At 46.5% G+C, this 19,946-nt stretch overlaps 1 protein-coding gene across 8 annotated transcripts in view; it reads right to left on the bottom strand.

Moving 5' to 3' along the window:
- The window catches only part of SIRPB2 (signal regulatory protein beta 2), a 620,501-nt gene that overhangs the window by 277,526 nt on the left and 323,029 nt on the right, over positions 1-19,946 (bottom strand). The window contains exons 1-2 of one of the 8 annotated variants that reach the window (XM_086947482.1): positions 10,110-10,186; positions 9,673-9,994 (exon numbers count right to left, since the gene is read on the bottom strand). The exons of 6 other annotated variants lie outside the window; for them this stretch is intronic. In XM_086947482.1, the coding sequence (XP_086803608.1) occupies positions 9,673-9,994; positions 10,110-10,158 (371 nt within the window). In that variant the 5' untranslated portion in view covers positions 10,159-10,186. Of the gene's footprint in view, positions 1-9,672; positions 9,995-10,109; positions 10,187-19,946 lie in introns of those variants that run through there. One more of the 8 variants, XM_086947487.1, reaches the window with a different exon arrangement.

Below are 19,946 nucleotides of genomic sequence, written 5' to 3'. Positions count from 1 at the left end.
TGTGCAGCATGGTTGAAAGGAAACAGGGGCGGCGTTGACCACATGATTGCATTGTTTTTTCCTTACTTTCAGCCATGCTGCGCAGCAGTCGGGATGCTGTAGAACACGGCTACTAAAATGCATCAGCAAAGCTAACATAGCTCAAATAAGCAAGACCTCTTGTCTTTGCCAATGCTTGTTACTTTGGCGCTTGCTGGATTTGATATTTTTATATCTGGTCTCATCATGGAAGGAGGTCCCAGACACGAAAAAGTAAATTCATAGGGCTTCACAAGACCTGCCTAAAATAAGCAGACATTCTGACACCATGCGCCATCAAAAGGGATGAAAGGGATGAAGCCAGGAGCGACACAACCAAGTGGTTCAGCCATCAGGAAACCACCATCCCAGCATCTAAATGATGCCTGGGATGGGGGACTCCAGCATGTTTTCGACAGCTTTCTCGATATGACTCAGCAGTAAATCAAGACCTGAGTTTTTTCTTGTGTGAATTTAATAATCTTCTTTGTAAAAGAATTATTAAGTAATATCTCTTTGATCCACAGTACCATCACACAACACTGCATGTATCATCACCAAAGGCATCAGTGATAGCACACACTGTCACACCATTAATTATTGTCATGATGTGTGTAATACAAAATAGGGCTATTTGTTTCTAAGGCTCACCTGTGCGCAGAAAGGGACGCAATACTGGTTATAAAGGGCTACGCCTCATTCCATGCTCTTTCTCAGCACCTAGCTGTGTCTTCATATTCAGGCCGTTTGTACTGGAATTCCAATCAACCTTCCTCCCCTCATCACCAAAATCAAAAATGCAAAGTGTGAGCACATTCCTGAAGTCCGGCTGCACCTGAACTCTGCGCTTCAGTTTCTCCTGACGTGTCAAGACATGTTTCCCTCCATTGCGGTCGCTCACCCTGCACTCGGCTCGCACATCGGACGCTTCTCTCCCAGCTGCCTGCCTGTCCTGAGACCTGCTGCCTGCCTGCCCTGACACAGCGCATTGCGCAATTTATAGCGCTTGGTATCGTTACTATTTAGTTTTTAAGTGCTGTATATGTGACATTGTGTGCGCGTGCTATCGTTCTATTTGGCATTTCACTAATTGCATACCTAGCATTGTAGTGCGGCTAAGAAGCGTGACTAAATACTTGCATTGGTAACCTTACACGAATACGAACTCCGGCTCTGCCCCAGTTTCGATTTTGCTACCGAGCGGCCATCTTATTGTTTATTTACTTTGCCCGTGTCTCCTCCCCGCTCCCCGCCTCCCAGCTAACCCTCCCACACAAGGATAGTTTACTCTCGCCCCGTCCTCTCCTTCTCTGTGACCACCTGGATTCCCTCCATTGCGGTCGCTCACCCTGCACTCGGCTCGCACATCGGACGCTTCTCTCCCAGCTGCCTGCCTGTACTGAGACCTGCTGCCTGCTTGCCCTGACACAGCGCATTGCGCAATTTATAGCGCTTGGTATCGTTACTATTCAGTTTTTAAGTGCTGTATATGTGACATTGTGTGCGCGTGCTATCGTTCTATTTGCCATTTCACTAATTGCATACCTAGCATTGTAGTGCGGCTAAGAAGCGTGACTAAATACTTGCATTGGCAACCTTACACGAACTCGAACTCCGGCTCTGCCCCAGTTTCGATTTTGCTACCGAGCGGCCATCTTATTGTTTATTTACTTTGCCCGTGTCTCCTCCCCGCTCCCCGCCTCCCAGCTAACCCTCCCACACACGGATAGTTTACTCTCGCCCCGTCCTCTCCTTCTCTGTGACCACCTGGATTCCCTCCATTGCGGTCGCTCACCCTGCACTCAGCTCGCACATCGGACGCTTCTCTCCCAGCTGCCTGCCTGTCCTGAGACCTGCTGCCTGCCTGCCCTGACACAGCGCATTGCGCAATTTATAGCGCTTGGTATCGTTACTATTCAGTTTTTAAGTGCTGTATATGTGACATTGTGTGCGCGTGCTATCGTTCTATTTGGCATTTCACTAATTGCATACCTAGCATTGTAGTGCGGCTAAGAAGCGTGACTAAATACTTGCATTGGTAACCTTACACGAACTCGAACTCCGGCTCTGCCCCAGTTTCGATTTTGCTACCAAGCGGCCGTCTTATTGTTTATTTACTTTGCCCGTGTCTCCTCCCCGCTCCCCGCCTCCCAGCTGACCCTCTCACGCTCCGCCCCCTCCACTCTCCATTTATGCCAGATGAATCAACGCGAAGCATCCACGCGCTGCGGCCGCGCCGAAGGTGCGTCAAAGGTAAGCCCGTCTACGCCCGTCCACGCCTGGACCGCGCCCAGCGCCAAACCCCCTGGCCCCCATACCAACCAGCCCACCCGCATCTCATACAACGCCTCCACCCTCTTAGCCCTAAACCCCGGCTACCTCCCCAACTGCGCCCTAGCCGCTCCTGGACACACCCATGGACCCTTCACATGCAACTCATGCAAGTATGACGGCACCAACACTATCTCCTCATCCACTAACACCAAACAGATTTCTGACACCAACCACCTAAAATGCTTCCTGCTCAACACCCGCTCGGTCCACAGACACGCCATCGACCTCTGGAATCTACTAGACACCATCTCTCCGGACGTCGCCTTCCTAACTGAAACATGGATGAACGCCTCCTCAGCCCCAGACATCACCATTGCCATCCCGGAAGGCTACAAGATCATCCGAAAAGACCGCACCCACCATACAGGAGGAGGCATCGCTATCGTCCACAAGAATTCCATCCGCATCTCAACCAGCTCAGACGTCAACCTCGCTAGTGCCGAGCACCTTCACTTCCAGATCCACACCAACCCCAAGACCACACTCAGAGGCACCCTCCTCTACAGACCACCAGGACCCCGTGCACAATTCAGTGAAGACATCACGGACTTTATCACCCCACACGCCCTCCCCTCCGAGGATTACATTCTATTGGGAGACCTCAATTTTCACCTGGAAAAGAGCAACGACCGCAACGCCACCACCCTTCTGGACAATCTCGCCAACCTCGGACTTAAACAACTTGTTAATACCCCTACTCACTACGCAGGTCACACACTCGATCCTATCTTCACCTCCAGCAAACATATCTCCTTCAGTCACACCACAGCTCTCCATTGGACGGACCACAGCTGCGTTCACTTTACCTACAAAAAGATCACAACCCACAACCATCCTCAACCTACTCTGCGAAGAAACTGGAACAAAATCACCATCGACCAGATTACCTCATCGCTTCTTCAAAACCCCCCCGCCCACTCCTCGAACCCCAACCAAGCAGCCATTAACCTCAATCAATGGCTAACCAACAGCGCCGACATCCTAGCACCTTTGAAAAAGCGTCAAATCAAACTCGGCAACAAAAACGCATCCTGGTTCAACGATGATCTTAAGAAATCCAAGAAACACTGTCGCTCTCTTGAGAAGGCCTGGAAAAAAGACCAAAACACCAGCACCAGGGACGCCTTCAAAAACGCCACCCGCATACACCACCAACTGATCCGGACCGCCAAGAGAGCCGCATTCAAAGACCGACTAGACAACAACGCCCACAACAGCAAGGAATTATTCAACATCGTCAAAGAGTTTACCAACCCCACTGCCAACTCCAACGACATCACTCCCTCTTAAGCCCTTTGCGACTCCCTTGCTTCGTTCTTCCACGACAAAATTGCTGACATCCACAACAGCTTCGACAACCAACCCGAAGACCAACCCACACAACCTTCTGCTGTACCTTCACCCCCCTTGAACATCCTTAATGACTGGAACCCAATCTCCACTGAGGACACCATCAGACTGATGAACTCCATCCACTCAGGATCCCCCACAGACCCAAGCCCTCACCACATCTTCAACAAAGCAGACTCCATCATAGCACCACACCTCCGAGACGTCATCAACTGCTCCCTCAACTCCGCCACCTTCCCGGAAAGCTGGAAACACGCCGAACTCAGCGCCCTTCTGAAAAACCCACAGCTGACCCCATCGAACTCAAAAACTACCGCCCCATCTCGCTCCTCCCATTCCCGGCCAAAGTCATCGAGAAAGCTGTCAACAACCAGCTCGCCGCCTTCCTCGAAACCAACAAATCCCTCGACTCTTCACAGTCCGGCTTCCGAGCAAAACACAGCACCGAGACCGCACTCATCGCAGCAACAGACGGCATTCGAACTCTACTGGACAATGGAGACACAGTCGCCCTCATCCTCCTCGACCTCTCCGCAGCCTTCGACACAGTTTGTCACAGCACCCTGCTACAATGCCTCAGAAACATCGGAATCCAAGGAAAAGCACTCGAATGGATCACCTCGTTCCTTGCTGGAAGAACCCAGAGAGTCCGCCTCCCACCATTCAAGTCAGAGGCCTCTGAAGTAATTTGTGGCGTGCCACAAGGATCTTCACTCAGCCCCACCCTCTTCAACGTATACACGAGCCCTCTCGCGGCCATCGCACGCCAACACAACCTCAACATCATCTCCTACGCTGATGACACGCTGATGACACTCAAATGATCCTCTCACTCACCAAAGACCTGAACACCGCCAAAACCAACCTACATGAAGGAATGAAAGAAGTAGCCGAGTGGATGAAGCACAGCCGTCTGAAACTGAATTCAGACAAAACAGAAGTCCTTATCTTAGGTACCTCCCCCTCTGCCTGGGACGACTCTTGGTGGCCAGCGGCCCTTGGAAAAGCTCCCATCCCGACGAACCACGCACGGAACCTGGGCGTCATCCTAGACTCCTCACTCTCGATGACCAGACAAGTCAACGCCGTTTCATCATCTTGCTTCAACATTCTCTGCATGCTCAAAAAAACATTTTGCTGGATCCCCACCGAAACTAGAAAAACGGTCACCCACGCACTGGTTACAAGCCGACTGGACTACGGAAACACCCTATACGCCGGTACCACAGCAAAACTTCAGAATAAACTCCAACGCATCCAGAACGCAGCAGCCAGACTCATACTAGACATCCCACGTAAAGACCATATTTCTGGTCACCTGAAAGACCTCCACTGGCTCCCCGTCAAAAAAACGGATAACATTCCGCCTCCTAACCCACGCACACAAAGCACTTTACGAACTCGGACCCGAATGCCTCAACACATGACTCTCCTTCTACACCCCCTCCCGCCAGCTGCGCTCTTCCAACCAAGCCCTTGCTGCTGTACCTCACATCAACAAAACCACCATGGGAGGAAGATCCTTCTCCTACCTGGCTGCCAAAACATGGAACTCACTGCCCATTCACCTTCGCCTCACTCAGAACCACCTAGCATTCAGAAAGCAACTTAAAACGTGGATATTCGACCAGTAATTCCCCACCCCTCTTCAAGCGCCTTGAGACCCTCTGGGTATGTAGCGCGCTATATAAATTCATTGACTTGACTTGACTTGACTAAGTTTGAACCTGAGAGACACATTGTTTTGCTAGTTTGTGCTTTATGGAGATGTTGAGCTTTTCCTGAAGGTATTTTCTCTGTTAATAGGTGGAGACTGGATTTCAGCATAAAATACTGCTGTGGGGCTCTCTTAACTTTGTGTCTTTTTCTTGAAAAAAGTCTACTGTAAACTTGCTTTAAATTGTGATAGGTGGGGCATAAGTCGAGTTGTGGTCGCCGGTGAATGGAGATCCACAATACTTTTAGAGAGTGGTGACTGTTTCCCTTATTCCAAGGAGCCTGAGAGTTATTCTTTTCAGGTCTCACTTGTGAGAGCTTACGCGTTCCTCACTTGCGAGCGGTATTGTTTGCAATAAAGGCCTTGGAGCCCACCCCTTTCTTACCATTTGTTGGCTTCATTGTGTCACTTGCTTGCTACATCTGAAATTGACCAGTACGTGTCGGGCATCACTTCCTTTTCTGTCTCTGGAGCATGGACCAAGTACAGCTTGCTTCCTCTTGATTCATTTCTGTCGGCTGGTCACGCTGTGATTGAGGTATGCGTTTCAGAAAGCAGTTCTCGTGCTGCTTTCTCCATTCGTTGTCTTTTCAATCATATTCTTAGGCATTGTTTATCTACGCCTGCATCTTTTGGCTTACTTGTAAAAATCAAATAAAATTACACTTTACATGGGTTGTACTAAGTTGTTATAATGTATAAAGGCTTCACTAACAACACATGCACACCTTCTTGATGCTTGCCACCACATGCACTTATTGTCATTGCCTTCCAGGCATCCATCCCCATTATGCCTCATGCCTTTGTGTTGATCTTAAGTTTGGTTACTTGCATAAGCTTATTACACCCACAACTGTACTACTTTATGCCACTCTATTCTACTCCACTCTATCCCACTCCACTCTACACCACTCTATGCCACTTCAATTTACGCCACTCCACTTTAAGCCTCTACATTATCCACCACTCCCTTGAATGCCACTCCCATCTGTGCCACACCACTCTGTGCCAATCCACTATAAACCACTCTACTTTACACCATGCTATGCCACTCCAGTCTTAGCACCCTACTCTACCCTACTTGACTCTATGCCACTCCAGTCCACTCTATGCCAGTCCACTCAACTCCACTCTACTTGATGCCAATCTATTCCATGCCATTCTACTCTAAGCCACTCTACTCTACTCTATACAAATCTACTCTATGCCACTCCACTTTACCCCACTCCACTCTATGCTACTCCAATCTATGCCACACTGCTTCACTCATCACTAAGCCTCCCTACTCAACGCCACACACTACTTACTTTAGCCATGCTGAAACGCAGCCGTGCTGCTGTACAACATGACTGAAAGACATTGGAATATTCAATGGCTCTCACATATGCAAAACCTGTTGGCTTTGCCAATGCTTGTTAATGTGATTCTGCACAATGGAAGCTCTGGCAGTGCCAACACATTTGTTTGATTTTTGTAGTGTCTCTTTGGACGTGTTTTTCTTGCCTAATCACATCAGGTGTGTGCTCAGCATGTGGTGCTGTGTCATGGCACCTAAACCCCAATTTAACTCTGATTGTTTATCAGAAATTAAAGGTGTATTTAGCACCTCGCTTTATTTTGAGAGGTGCGTCGGTTTGTGTTACTTAATATTGTAATGCAAGAATCTGCTCCTCAAATGTCACTTGGTCCTCTCTCTCCCCTACTTGCCTGATGAACCTTGCCCTGTTGCGAGACTCATGAATAGTCCCTGGACAGCAAGAGAATAAATGACATTTTTATGCACCAAATACATCTTTAGAGCTGGACCAGTTTTGGGGGCAGAAAATGGGATCTTTTCTCAAAAACAGTTTTAAGTTTTCATACCTTTGTTTGTTTATTTGTTTCTTTCTTTACTTATTTTATTTGGTTCATAATAAAAAGACAAACCATAAAAACACATACATATTAAGAAAAATTAGACAAATAGTTGCAAATATAAAAATATTTTAAAAACATAGATAAGAGAGAAAGGTTATATAAAACGAGGCCTGGGCGTAAAATTCTGCTCCGCTCGCAGAGTTTCCGGAGTTTTGGTCAATCCGTGCTCCGCAGAGAGCGCGGATTTCTGAAAAACTCTGCATTGTGGCGCAGAGTGGAGTTTCTACGTTTGCACGGCTTGCCAACGTTAAGTTGGTGAGCGCAAGCCAACGTTGCTCCAGTGTTCAACTATCAGCCATCCCTGACTTTTCAGCCGCCCACATGTTGCATTCTGGGGCTTGTGGTTTTCCCTTTAACTATTCCATTTGTGTCTCAATATTCCAACACACAGGGGGATGTTGGCTAAGAAACCAGGTCTGGCTAAAGGTGTCACACGTGACATGGAGCCACTTGGCAGTTAATGTTAGTTGGAGCAGCCAAGTCAACTTTTAAGTAACTACACGCAAGTCAGGCGCACACCTGCTAACAACTTCCACGAGGTTTAGAATCTGTGCGGATGCCACAATCCCCCCCTTGGTGTTGCACCAGTTGAAGCGGTTGGGAACCACCACTGAGATTGCTGCTGCTCCACCTTCATTAAACTTGTAGTTTTGACATCAAGTGAGGGATAGTGGAGGCCTATGACCTAACTTACCCTGACATCACTTCCTGTGATATAATTCCGCAAGTCGCTGATTGCCTTGGCTAATTAGTCCCACGACTATTATGTCCCAGTAAATGTATTTAACACATTTGACTAATAAAGCTCTTCGTAAGTTAAACACCTAGCTCTGTCCTTTGGTGTTAAATGAGGAAAGGAGGAGACATCCATGCAGTAACTGAAATGCACACTATGTAACCATGACGCCCATGGTCAATCCCGGCTCCCCTGCTCTACCAATTTGTGTGATCTTGGATGATTCATTTACTTACAGGCTGCCCCGGGCCACCAAAGGTGGCCACCTCAGAGGGCGGCCACCCTTAGTGCCACAGGATGGCACAGACCCAAAGGAGCAGGCTAGTGTTGGGGGACCAGGAGGGTCCCCGGTGATGTCACTTCCGGCAGGGGAAGGGGGGGTCCGAGGGTATATGGCTGGGGGGTCGCGGGTCAGGGGCCCTCTTTGTTCCCTGACCTGCTGCATGGACGGACCCTCTCCCCCTTGACCCCGACCAGTGGTGCTGCCCGGATGCTGTTTTCCCTCCCCACTGCTAACCCGGCTGTCGGGCAGTAAGGGGGGGGGTTGCTATCTAATACTAATTTGCTTGTGTTGCAGGCGGAGTTACAGAGCGATCCAACGCAGGAAGGTACAGAAGGGTACCCTCTACAGGAGCACAGTAAGGGTGCAAGAGCAAATTATCCCCAGGGAGATCCTCGGTGGGATCCTGGAGGAGTGACGGTGCCCCGTTAGTCCTGCGGGCGGTTGTGGACCTGAGCAACCAGGGGTTGCCTGCAACGCTCCGCCCCCCCGGAGGGGGAGTGGCGTGAGTAAGGGGTGGACTCTGGAGGTCCGCCTGGGGGAGGCGGTTAGCCCCTCCCCCAAAATTGACAACGCCCCGCGGTTAACACCACGGGGGGTTTTATGGCTCATCAGGTGGGCTGGTCGCGAGGGGCGGCCTGATTCTGGATCGCACATAAGATAACCCAACATGTTGGCATAATGTTTATGCAAATAAAGCTGCAACAACGTTCTCCAACAAAATATTGTGTGGTGTCTGTTATTACGGGAAATTGTTGTGAGCGGGCTGGGGTATGGGCTGATGTTGGCACTATTCCCCATGCCTTTTTTTCCTTGAGGATCACATTTGAGAACCGTCTTCAGTTAGTTCCCCTCAGGGCGTGCGCTGACTAAAAACCTCTGTAGGCCAGTAATGACTGACTGTCTCACTCACAGCACCTCTGTGTGGAGAAGGATTATTGGGTTCATAAAGGTTTCCAAACTCATGTTTAGAGCCTATTATATCTAATAAATGTCATGGTAACTATACATTGTAACATGCTAAAGTGAATCACTTCTTTTGGTGCACAACAGATATGTCAAATATTTTGATGGCTCGGCTCTTGATCGGGCTCGACTCGCACTATAACTTTTATGCATTTTACACCTCTATTCTCGGCACCTGTAAGAAGACTTTGGGCAGTTAAATACAAAAAAAATGGGCTGATTTATGTTGTTAAACAGCCAATAAATTTATTTACATGCTTTTCTCTCCTTTCCATGAAACTTTGAGTTACTGTCTTGAGTATTTTGTTGTTGAATTGAGTTCATAGGTTTTTGTCAGGCTCTGTGTCACTGTGGTATGCGCTCACAGTGGGGTACCACTTTAAACAGTAATAATGCGCCGCGTCTGTGATCTTGGCATCTTTTATAATGAGCTGGTACCCGGTTCCGGCGCTGTTCACTGTGGCAGTGAAGTGGTCAGATGGCACCCTAGGTCCATAGACAGGGCTGCTATAGGAGTGATGGTGATACAGAATGAGCTCCGGGGCTTCTACTGGGGTCTGTCTGTAGAAATATACAGCATGGTTCTCTTTCACCCCAACCTCACAGCCAATCGTGGCCCTTTGTCCAAGGCTGACCTCAACCCTGGGAGATATCACAGGTTTCTGAGCCCGAGCATCTGAAAGAGAGAGAAGAAATACAACATTTTATGAATACATGCGTTAAACATAAGCATAATTATATGTGCGGCTGCCCCAAAACAGGCAAACCTACTTCAGATCTTGCACACTCACAGGATGTCCACAGCAGGACACAGAAGGCCAGGGTCTGCAGCAGCCTCATTCTTTCAGATCCTGGGGCTCCTTTCTGAACCTTGAGCACAGAGATGTACAAAAGGCGAAGTCTGACAAGCTTAATATATGCATCAGTCCCCCAGGGGGACCGAGAGGCAGGTATGCAAATATGAAATGCACTTAACACATCACTGGAGCGAACAGGAACACAGGAACTGACTATATTCACAGATTTCATTCAAGGTGCTGCCTTCAAGTAGGAAATTGTTGCTGCTTCCAACAAGTGTAACATTTTTGTAACAATGTATTAGTTAAATGTAAAAAGAATTCACAAAGTTGTCCATGTTGTAATTGATGATTGTAAACGGCCAAATAACACCCCTGTTTTAAAAGTATTATGTACAGGATTCATAAAACTACAAAGTGACAAAACCCTCTTTGGCTAATGTTGTGGATACTCTAACATTTGTGCCTCACAAACTCTACAGAGAACCAGAGTAGACTCCCAGCAGGTGTGGGTGTACTAAAGACACAAGCTGGCAGATGCATCAAAGTTATGTTTTACGAGTCCTTAATAGCGAATTTTAAGGAATCGCTATTAAAGACTCGCAAAACGGGATGCATGTAGGAATCGCAATGTTATTAGCGATTCCTACAGATTCCTTATTAGCGATTCGGTAATAGCTAATCGCTAATAAGGAATGGCTTTCGCATTCATTCCTATGGGCCTAAAGGCTCATAGGAATGAATGGGAAAGCCATTCCTTATTAGCGATTAGATATTACCGAATCGCTAATGTTCCGCTATTTCAAGGGTGCCAGGGTGTCCAAAGGACACCCTGTTGCACCCCTGAAATGGACCTGTGCACAAATGTTACACACACACATGCCCTAAGGGCATGTGTGTGCGCAACATGTAATTTTGAAAAATGCACAAAAGTGCATTTTTCAAAGTTTTAGCAAATTACCACGAAGTTCAACTTCATGGTAATTTGCTCCCCCTATTAGCGAAATCGCTATTTTTTGGGGTTTCATGCATTGCATTTAAGGAATCTCATTTTGGGATTCCTTAAATGCAAGAGCAATTTAAGGAATTGCTATTTAGAGATTCCTTAAATTGCGATTTCTGCATTTGGGATGATGCATCCATGAATGCAAAAATACCGGGAGCAAACGGCCAGATTCTGTGAATCTGGCCGTTTGCTCCCGGTATTTTTTTTGATGCATCTGCCTGAAGATGTTTAAGATGCCCCTTCACAGAACACTACACCTTCACACTACACCTTCACACTACAACTTCACACTATACTAGTCCCTTCCTCTCTTCTGGACTCAGGAGACTCTTCCAACCAGGGGTTTCTATCTGTTTTTCTCTATCTGTTTGTATCCTTTAAGCTTCAGACATGAGCAGTGATCCTTTGCCTCTGGCTAATTGTTTGTTATGTAAGTATATATATATATACTACAAATAGCTATATATAATTAACTCCAGCAATCACTGCCAAGTTGCAAAATGAGTGCGCACACGGGCAGAATTCAAACTTAGGGGCATATTTACAAGCCCCTATCGCCACCACAACGTCACTTTTCAGGACGTTGTGGTGGTGATAGGGGCTTCGCCTTACTTACAAGGCTGAATAAAGCCACTTAACTTGACTTAACGCTGCCATGTAAATAAGGCCCCCTTTCATACTATACTTAGTGTGAAAGGGGAGGGAAATGGGTGTTGCGGGGGGCGTTCCACCGCAACACTCATTGATTTTGACGCTGCCCCTTATTTACAAGGGTGGCGTAATATGGGGCAGCGCCAAATTTAAGACCAGGGAAAACCTGGTCTTACCCTTTCGCAACGAGGAGAAATGTTTAATTTCTCCTCGTTTTTACTGTTCCCGTGTGTGCTGCATTGTGCAGCATACTTAGAAACAGCAAAACAGCAATGATTGTTTATGTGCGGTAAGGTGTCCTTTCCTCCACATAAACAGTCATTTAAAAAAATGACGTTTTGCAACTTCTATGTGTTCTGCATTAAGCAGCACACATAGAAGTTACAAAATGCCATTTAACGCCTTAACCGCGGCGGTTTTTCCGCCGCAGTGCGGGCGTTCTAAAGGGTGGGCGGGGCTGCGTCAGCCGTTGGCCGACGGCAGCACTAGGGAGGTAGTGCTCCCGTCGGCCGTTGGCCGATGGCAGCACGGAACGGGTTAAAGAATGATTATGTGCAGGAAAGAACACCTTCCTGCACATAAACAATCACTTCCCTCAGCACAGGCACCCTTGCACTATGGTGCAAAGTTGTCTGCGTTGGTGCTAGGCAGCTAATTTTAGCTCCAGCACAGGGGGAAACGCAGGGTTGCACCATATTCTTCTAAATATAGTGCAGCCCTGAGTTTATAAAGTGACAGAGTGTGTTGTTAGCCTTTTTGACTCAAAAACAGGCTTAGCCACTTCCCTGTACATATGCCCCTCAATGTTTTATTCACAAGCCATAAGCACTGAGAGATGCGTTTCAGCACGACTCCTTTTCCAATATTAGTGCGTTCAGACACCATCTTCAATTTAAACCATGGAGAAATACGTCAGACTCACATTGATTCACATAAAAAAAAAACAACGGCTCATTAAATCTTACAAACACAAAGCAAATTTGGCGGCCAGCTTGGAGCTTTGTTTTTAAAACCTCGATCACTCTATTGAGATTACTCTTGATTACATAAATCTCATATTAATTTTAGACATAAGATAGTACATGATTGGTGGACAGGGGAAGATGAGAGTGGGTAGGATTATAAACATAGTAATAAATTCATTTAAAAACAGATGATACATATATTTTGCAGCTCATAAATTTATATTTTCCTCTCCCCCCACAACAAATTAACATTATTTTTTCAGATTAAGCTTATTCACATGGGTATATCTTTCATACATTATACCGTTATCGAGTCCCTCCTTCTTTGCCTTTATGAGTTTTTATAATCATACCCTGAATGGGCTCATACTCACACGATTAATTTCCCTCTATTCCTGGTGCCACGTAAAAACTATAAGGGGAGACAATCCATCTCCAAAGAATATATACTAATGCATTTAGTGGAGACCATAACCACCTCATAAAAATAAAATAAAATAAAATTCAAATACATTTTAAATACATTTTATAGATTGCTTCTACAGAGAGGAGTAAATAATCTCTGTTGTAGGATGTCGTTCAACCATTTTAGCCTACATGTACCCACAATTCTTCATCATTGTTTAACACCTAAGGGGCTTTAGTTTGTAACTCCATTATATATTTGGACTCAAGAATACACAGTTTTCCCTTGTCCCCTCCTCTTTCATCTTTCTGTACTTGATCAATGCAGAAAAACCTGAGCAGGTCTTGATTGCTTTTGTGTTCCGATTCAAAGTGATGAGCTACAGGATAACAATGATCCTTGTTAGCAATCGCTCGCATATGTTCGAGTACCCTTTTTTTGGGTGGATGAACGGAGCTCCCTATATAGCTTTTTGCACATGGGCACTCTAAACAGTAGAAAGTAAATTCTGAATTGCAATTCAGCAATTTCTTGATCTATCTATTTGTGTTGGTCCCCTGCCCTGCCACTCTATAGTCACAAACCCTGCTGCTGTATTTGCTGGCTTTGCATCTAAGGCAAGGGAAGAACCCTACAATTGGATCTTTCTTATGTGAAGTTGTTTTGTGGTGACTGTGTTACTAAATGGTCCTTTATAGAGGGGCCTCTCCTATACGTAATCTGAGGGCTAGATGTTATAGCCCTTCTGATCACATTGTCAGTTCTTAAAATGTGCCAGTTTTTTTAAGACATGCACAACTTTGTGGGAACTTACACTAAAATCTGTGATCATTCTAAGAATCCCTTCCTGTGCATTCTTTCTGGATTTTGCTTGATCCTTTGTGACAAGAAGTTGAGGGCTCACCACCAGATCTGTCTTTTTTACTGCCTCCTGTAGGATCCCTTGAGTGTAGCCCCTTTTCCCAAATCTCTCTAGGGCACTCTCTTTAGCTTGCTCATATTCTGTTTCCTTTGTGCAATTGCGCTTGATACTTAGAAGCTCACCATATGGGATGTTTTTTATTAAACTTCTTGGGTGGTGGCTTCGTGCATGCAATACCGAATTTCCCTTGGTGGGTTTTTCGGTATAGCTCGTTAGTATCTTATTATCTTCCAAGTAAAGTTCAAGATCTAAATAGAAGACACTGGTACTACTGATGGTTCCTGAAAATTCTAGATTCAAATCATTTTGGTAAAGGGCAGCTATATATTCAGCCACCATTCGTGTCCCTTTCCAGACTATGAACAAATCATCAATATAGCGAGCCAATAGGGCCACGTTGTCAACCCATTGATCTGGCCCTTCTGTCGAGGCCACTGCTTCTCCCACCAGCCCACGGCCCACCAGGCTGCCAAATTTGCGTTGCATTTGTAAGATTTAATGTACTGTTGTTTTTTTTTATGTGAATCACTGTGAGTCTGTCGTATTTCTTCATGGTTTAAATTGAAGACGGTATCTGAACGCACCAACATTGAAAAAGGCGTTGTGGCAAAACGCGTCTGTCAGTGCTTATGGCTTGCAAATAATCCATTAAGTTTGAATTCTGGCCATGTGTGTGTTCGTCGTTTGGCAATGTGGCCGTGGTTGCCGGCGTTAATCACTTTGAGGTGGCTCACCACCGCAGGAGTGGCACCCGAGATGTGAGGTGCGGCGGAGAGTGCAACTGATCTGAGGATGGATATATATATATGTCCAGTAAGTAGGAGGTGGCATGTCTTTGTAGAAGTGAACAGTATTAAGATAAATGATCTCATATCGGAATGATCCTTGATTTGCCCACCTCCAACAGCAACTACACAGCTGAAGCATATGAAACTTGCGGGCTGAGGAAGAGAATGTGGATGCACATTTTAAACATAAACAATTCCACACCAGGTACGTATGGACTAAAGAGATTCTATGGTGAACGGTTGTATGACAGAGGCATACAAAACCAAGCGTTCTTCTACTACGCTGTCCTAACCACAAATGCATTTAAACCACTCATTACTTTACCACGCATGCCTTTACCATGCATTCCTTTACCACACAATTTCATGGTAAAGGCATGATTGGTAAAGAGAAAGCGTGGTAAAGATTACCACTACCCGACCCCCCCCCCCGCCCTAAGCCCTAAAATCATATCCTCTTATCTCACACCCCCGCCCTGAGGCCTAAAACCTACCTGGACATTCCCTTAAATTTACCACTTCCCCTCCCCTTGCCTTAAGGCCTAAAGCTCTGCCCCCTGCCATAGACTACCCCGACCCCAGCCCCCTTGCTCCGAGACCTAAAACAAACAGACACCTGTGCTGTCCTTTAAACTACCCCAAACCCGTCCACTGCCCTGAGGCTTAAAACCCTGCTACCATTAAAAACCTACCATGACACCCCTCAGTCCTAAAACTGCCCCACTCCTAAAAACTCCCCCCCAAGCACAGCCCCAGCCCTTAAAACTACCTCGACCCCCACCATGTGCCCTAAAACCCTGTCCCCATTCCAAAAAATACCCTGATTCCCCCTTACACCTAAAACCTACCCCCATCCCTAAAAACGACCCCAACCCCGGCACATACAAAATGGCTTTTAAAGATGCCTGCACATAAACAATCTTCCCCTGAAAGCAGACACCCTTGCACTATGTTGCAAGGGGGCCTGTATTGGCGCCGGGCTGCTAAGTCTAGCACCAGTGCAGGTGGAAATGCAGGGATGCATCATATTCTTGTAAATATGGTGCAGCCCTGTATTTCTGAAGTGGCGGAGTGAGGCGTTAAGCCAGCAAAGCTAACGCCTCACTCCGCCACTTCCCTTGTAAATATGCCCCTGTGTGTTTTGTGCTGCAACAGAAGAAAAACAACTATGACACTGTCAACGATGCTGCTGTTGCCTCCGTGACCTGAAGGCACTACCCGGAGCATTTCCCCGCTTCACAGTGCAACCCTGGTCTCACCGATGCTGTCATCAAGCCACTGCTCTCACTATGATCTGTGGGCACCACACCTCGCATCGCCTCGCTTCACATTGCCCCCAGGCCTCACCGACGATGCGGCCCCATGCCGACATTGATGCAGCTGCTTGCACTGTGGCATGTGGACACTGCTCGTGAGGTACACAAAGCACCGTCCCATCTCACACTGCAGCCTTGGTCCCCCTATGTCGACGCCATCGACTCCAACATTGTCAACCGATGCCGCTGCCTGCAACGCAACCTGTAGGCACCGCCTGCAGCAGCACTCAGCTTTGCATCACAACCATGGGTCTACTGATGACAGCACTTCAGCAGTGATGATGCTGCTGCCTGCACCGTGACCTGTGGGCACCACACGTTGCATCGTCCCGATTCACATCGCAGCCCTGACGCCATCGACTCCGGTGCTCCTAACTTCAACTTCACAGAGTTCCATCTGCAATGTTTGTCACTTCAAGGGCCCAACAGCTCCTGCACCAACCTTCGGATTCGATAACTGTGGAGAGGTGTGGTGCAGCGGCCAGGGCAGCTGACTTCGGAGCACAGGGTTCACAGTTCGAATCCTGGCTCCGTCGGCAGCTAAGCTCAGCACCATGTGTCTCTGGGCAATAGCTCACTTAATTTCCACGACGGCCCCCAGCGCCTTGCGACCCATAAGGGTGAGTAGTTTGCACTTTACAAATACAGATTTACATTTACATCTGCCGATGCCGTCGCCTCTCCGGATATCATCACATGGTCCATGGCACCAGCATTTCAAAGATACTGTTTGCGGGTCTTCCCGACACCGTAGCCGGCACTTGACCTTACAGTAAGCCTGAACTTCTGGATTTGTTTGTTCACAATGCCGTGTTAGCCCCAGACAGAGCTATCAAATTCAAGGATCTGTATTTTAAGTGGATCCTTGCAATATTCATATCATAATTACTGTATGTTGGATTTTTATCGTTTTGGTCTTGTTTTACACAGATAAACAGTGGCTATTGTTCTAAAACTGGCGTGGTGTCCTTTTGTAGTGTTTAACTTTACTGTGTGTTATGTTAAGTGCTTTACACATTGCCTCTGAGATAAGCCTGCCTGCTCATGCCAAGCTACGAAGGGGATGAGCAGGTGTTATTTAGCTGTGTGACTCCCTTATCCTGACTAGAAGGAAGGATCCCTACTAGGACAGGGCACAACCTGCCAACTAGAGACCCCCATTTCTAACATTGCCCAAGGGTGAACCCTATTTGCCATCTAGCCTAAATCTGGTTAAGAGGTCCCTGTCCCGAGTGGAAGTCACAAACTCCCAATGCGGTTTAGCCCTGGGGTGGTGCGCCTACCCAGTAAGTGAGACATCCTCTTGACATAGGCCAACCATGGAATTTCTAGATTCATTCTGCATTATAAACAGTCCCCAATGATATCTCCGTTAAGTAGGGAGTGAGGATTGCTCCATATAAAGCACCACAGTAGCAGTAGGGCCAAGTTGATGTGGTCTTTAACATACTCCAAACCAAGTTCCTCTTGCAGTATGAAGCTCAGGCTACATGGTGGGAGTCCTAAAAGCATTCTACACACCATATTTTCTTCCACTTGGAGCCCAGAAACCTTTTTGTAGCCTCAACTGCTGGAGCCATAAGTTAAAACTGGAAGACATTTCCTCCTATAAACTTCTAAAAGGGGGCAATAGTTTTTTGGGCAATAAAAGAACTGAGGTTAGAAATTAACCCATTACCGTTGAGTAATTGGAATCTAGCCCTGGATATACACGCCAGCCAGGAACCCTATACATCAAAAGTGATGCCAATAAAAGAAAATACTTTATCTCTTGCAATTGGTTTGCCATCTATCGTCAGAGTCCGCATTTCAACATTCATTGGTCCGCAGCCATAGCAAAAGTCTTGGTGGGATTCACAGCCAGCCTCAAGGAGGCCATACAATCGATGTAGCCTTCTGTTAACATGCATGTACTCAGTTATCTTTATTGTTCAATTAATTAAAATTGTTACAATCTGCTACATTTTCATACATAAAAAGGAAGAGAAGAATAAAAAAACATTCTAAAATACATAACCGTTATGCAGATTCCACCTAAAATGTCAGGATTCATCAAGGGGCATATTATCAAGAACGGTGTTAAAATTATTGCCGCTTTAGCGGTAGGAAACTGCAGCTGAAGCGGTGATAATGAGCTTGATAATATGCCCTTGTGAAATCCCAAAGAAGCCCATGTTCTGGTGTGAACCTGGGCTTCTATGGAAATTCATAAGGGCATATTATCAAGCCCATTATCACCGCTTTAGCGGCAGTTTCCTGCTGCTAAAGCGCCGATCATTTTAACGCCGTTCTTGATAATATGCCCCTAAGTTTTATGAAAGCGTTAAAACAGAGGCCCAGGCTGAGCCTGAAGCGTTAGTGCTTTACGCATGCACCCCACTGCTTTTTACACTCTTTCTCTGACTGCCTGAAGCTGGTGCTGCTGTCGTGTGGACATTCATAGCTGCCAAGTCTCCCAGTGGTAAATGTCTTTCTTTTAGTCAGTTCTGACATTTTAATAGACATCATGTTGTGTTCTGGGACTTGAAATGTTGCTGTTAACATTTTAACTCTGGGCTGAAAACCCCAGCACTAAAGGGCAGTTGAGTAAAAAGCCTGGATTCGATGAAGATATCACACATGACAATGGGACAACGAGCAGCCATGAATGTTTTTGGTGTGTGTTAAGCCTTGTGTCATGTTTTGACACAAATCCCATGTGCACGGTAGCAGTGGTCTTTTCACAGATCCCTGTCACTGCACCGTGCAATGAGTGTTTACAGCCCGGGGTGTTTGTCAGTTCACCTGCAGTCAATACTGACTTGTTAGGAAAGGGGCTGATGCAGCAAAGGGGTTTGCCCAGACTGTTGCTGTGGGTTGATGTGATAGTACATTTCACCAATCAGCGAAAGAATTAAAGACTGCTAAAACAGAACATATGTTATTAATATTTCCAGATTCTCTACAGTGTATAGAATAATGAGAGGTGTGTTAGGTGTCCAGAGCACTGGAAATGAAGGAGAAATTGCCTCAGCTGCCTAAAGGGGCGAGACGGCAATGCCCAGCGGGCTGCCTCTGTGTCCATGCCACCCTGGACAGCAGCCTTTCTGGGTTTTGGTGGAAAATATTTTTTGTGCAACACAATATGCAAGATGTTGTTTTTTTTTAGCGGCTTTATGGTGTGCACAAACTCAAGTCATGCCCCATATATAACCACAAATCCTATTTGCAAAGTGCTTTGGTCTGTGCTACTTAATAAAAACATTGTGGATCAGCATGATTTCCCCTTGTCACATCCATATCTGAAGCCAAAATGATGCCAGGTGGCTGATCATGTAGATTACTCTCGAATCGATGGCTAACCAGCCCTACTCCAGAAATTTCAGATGTATAATCGTATGTCATTTCCCACTGTCAGCACTGCATTTAATGCTTGGGTATAACGGTGAGGTTGAATTAAGTACATTATTGCTTAGACTGCAAAGCTCATTCTGCCAAAAGTGACTCTATGCACATCTATTAGTTCTGTACAGATCAGGAATACTAGGAGATTTGCCCAAGATCAGACTTTGGTCGGGTAGTGGAAGCTGGGATTCGAACTGGAGCTCCAGACATTTACCGTTAGATATTTCTTGTGATTATCACACCAAGGGGCATATTAGCAAGAACCTCGTTAAAATTATCGCAGTTAGATGTGCAGGACATCTAACCTGGCCTTCTATTGGAATTCTATAACGCATATTAGCAAGCCCATTATCGCCGTTTTAGCGTCTGCCGCTAAAACGGCGATAATTTTAA

Source organism: Lissotriton vulgaris, chromosome 12 (assembly GCF_964263255.1).
Source record: "Lissotriton vulgaris chromosome 12, aLisVul1.2, whole genome shotgun sequence".
Lineage (NCBI taxonomy): Eukaryota > Metazoa > Chordata > Amphibia > Caudata > Salamandridae > Lissotriton > Lissotriton vulgaris.
This window is presented reverse-complemented; position numbering and strand designations above follow the sequence as displayed.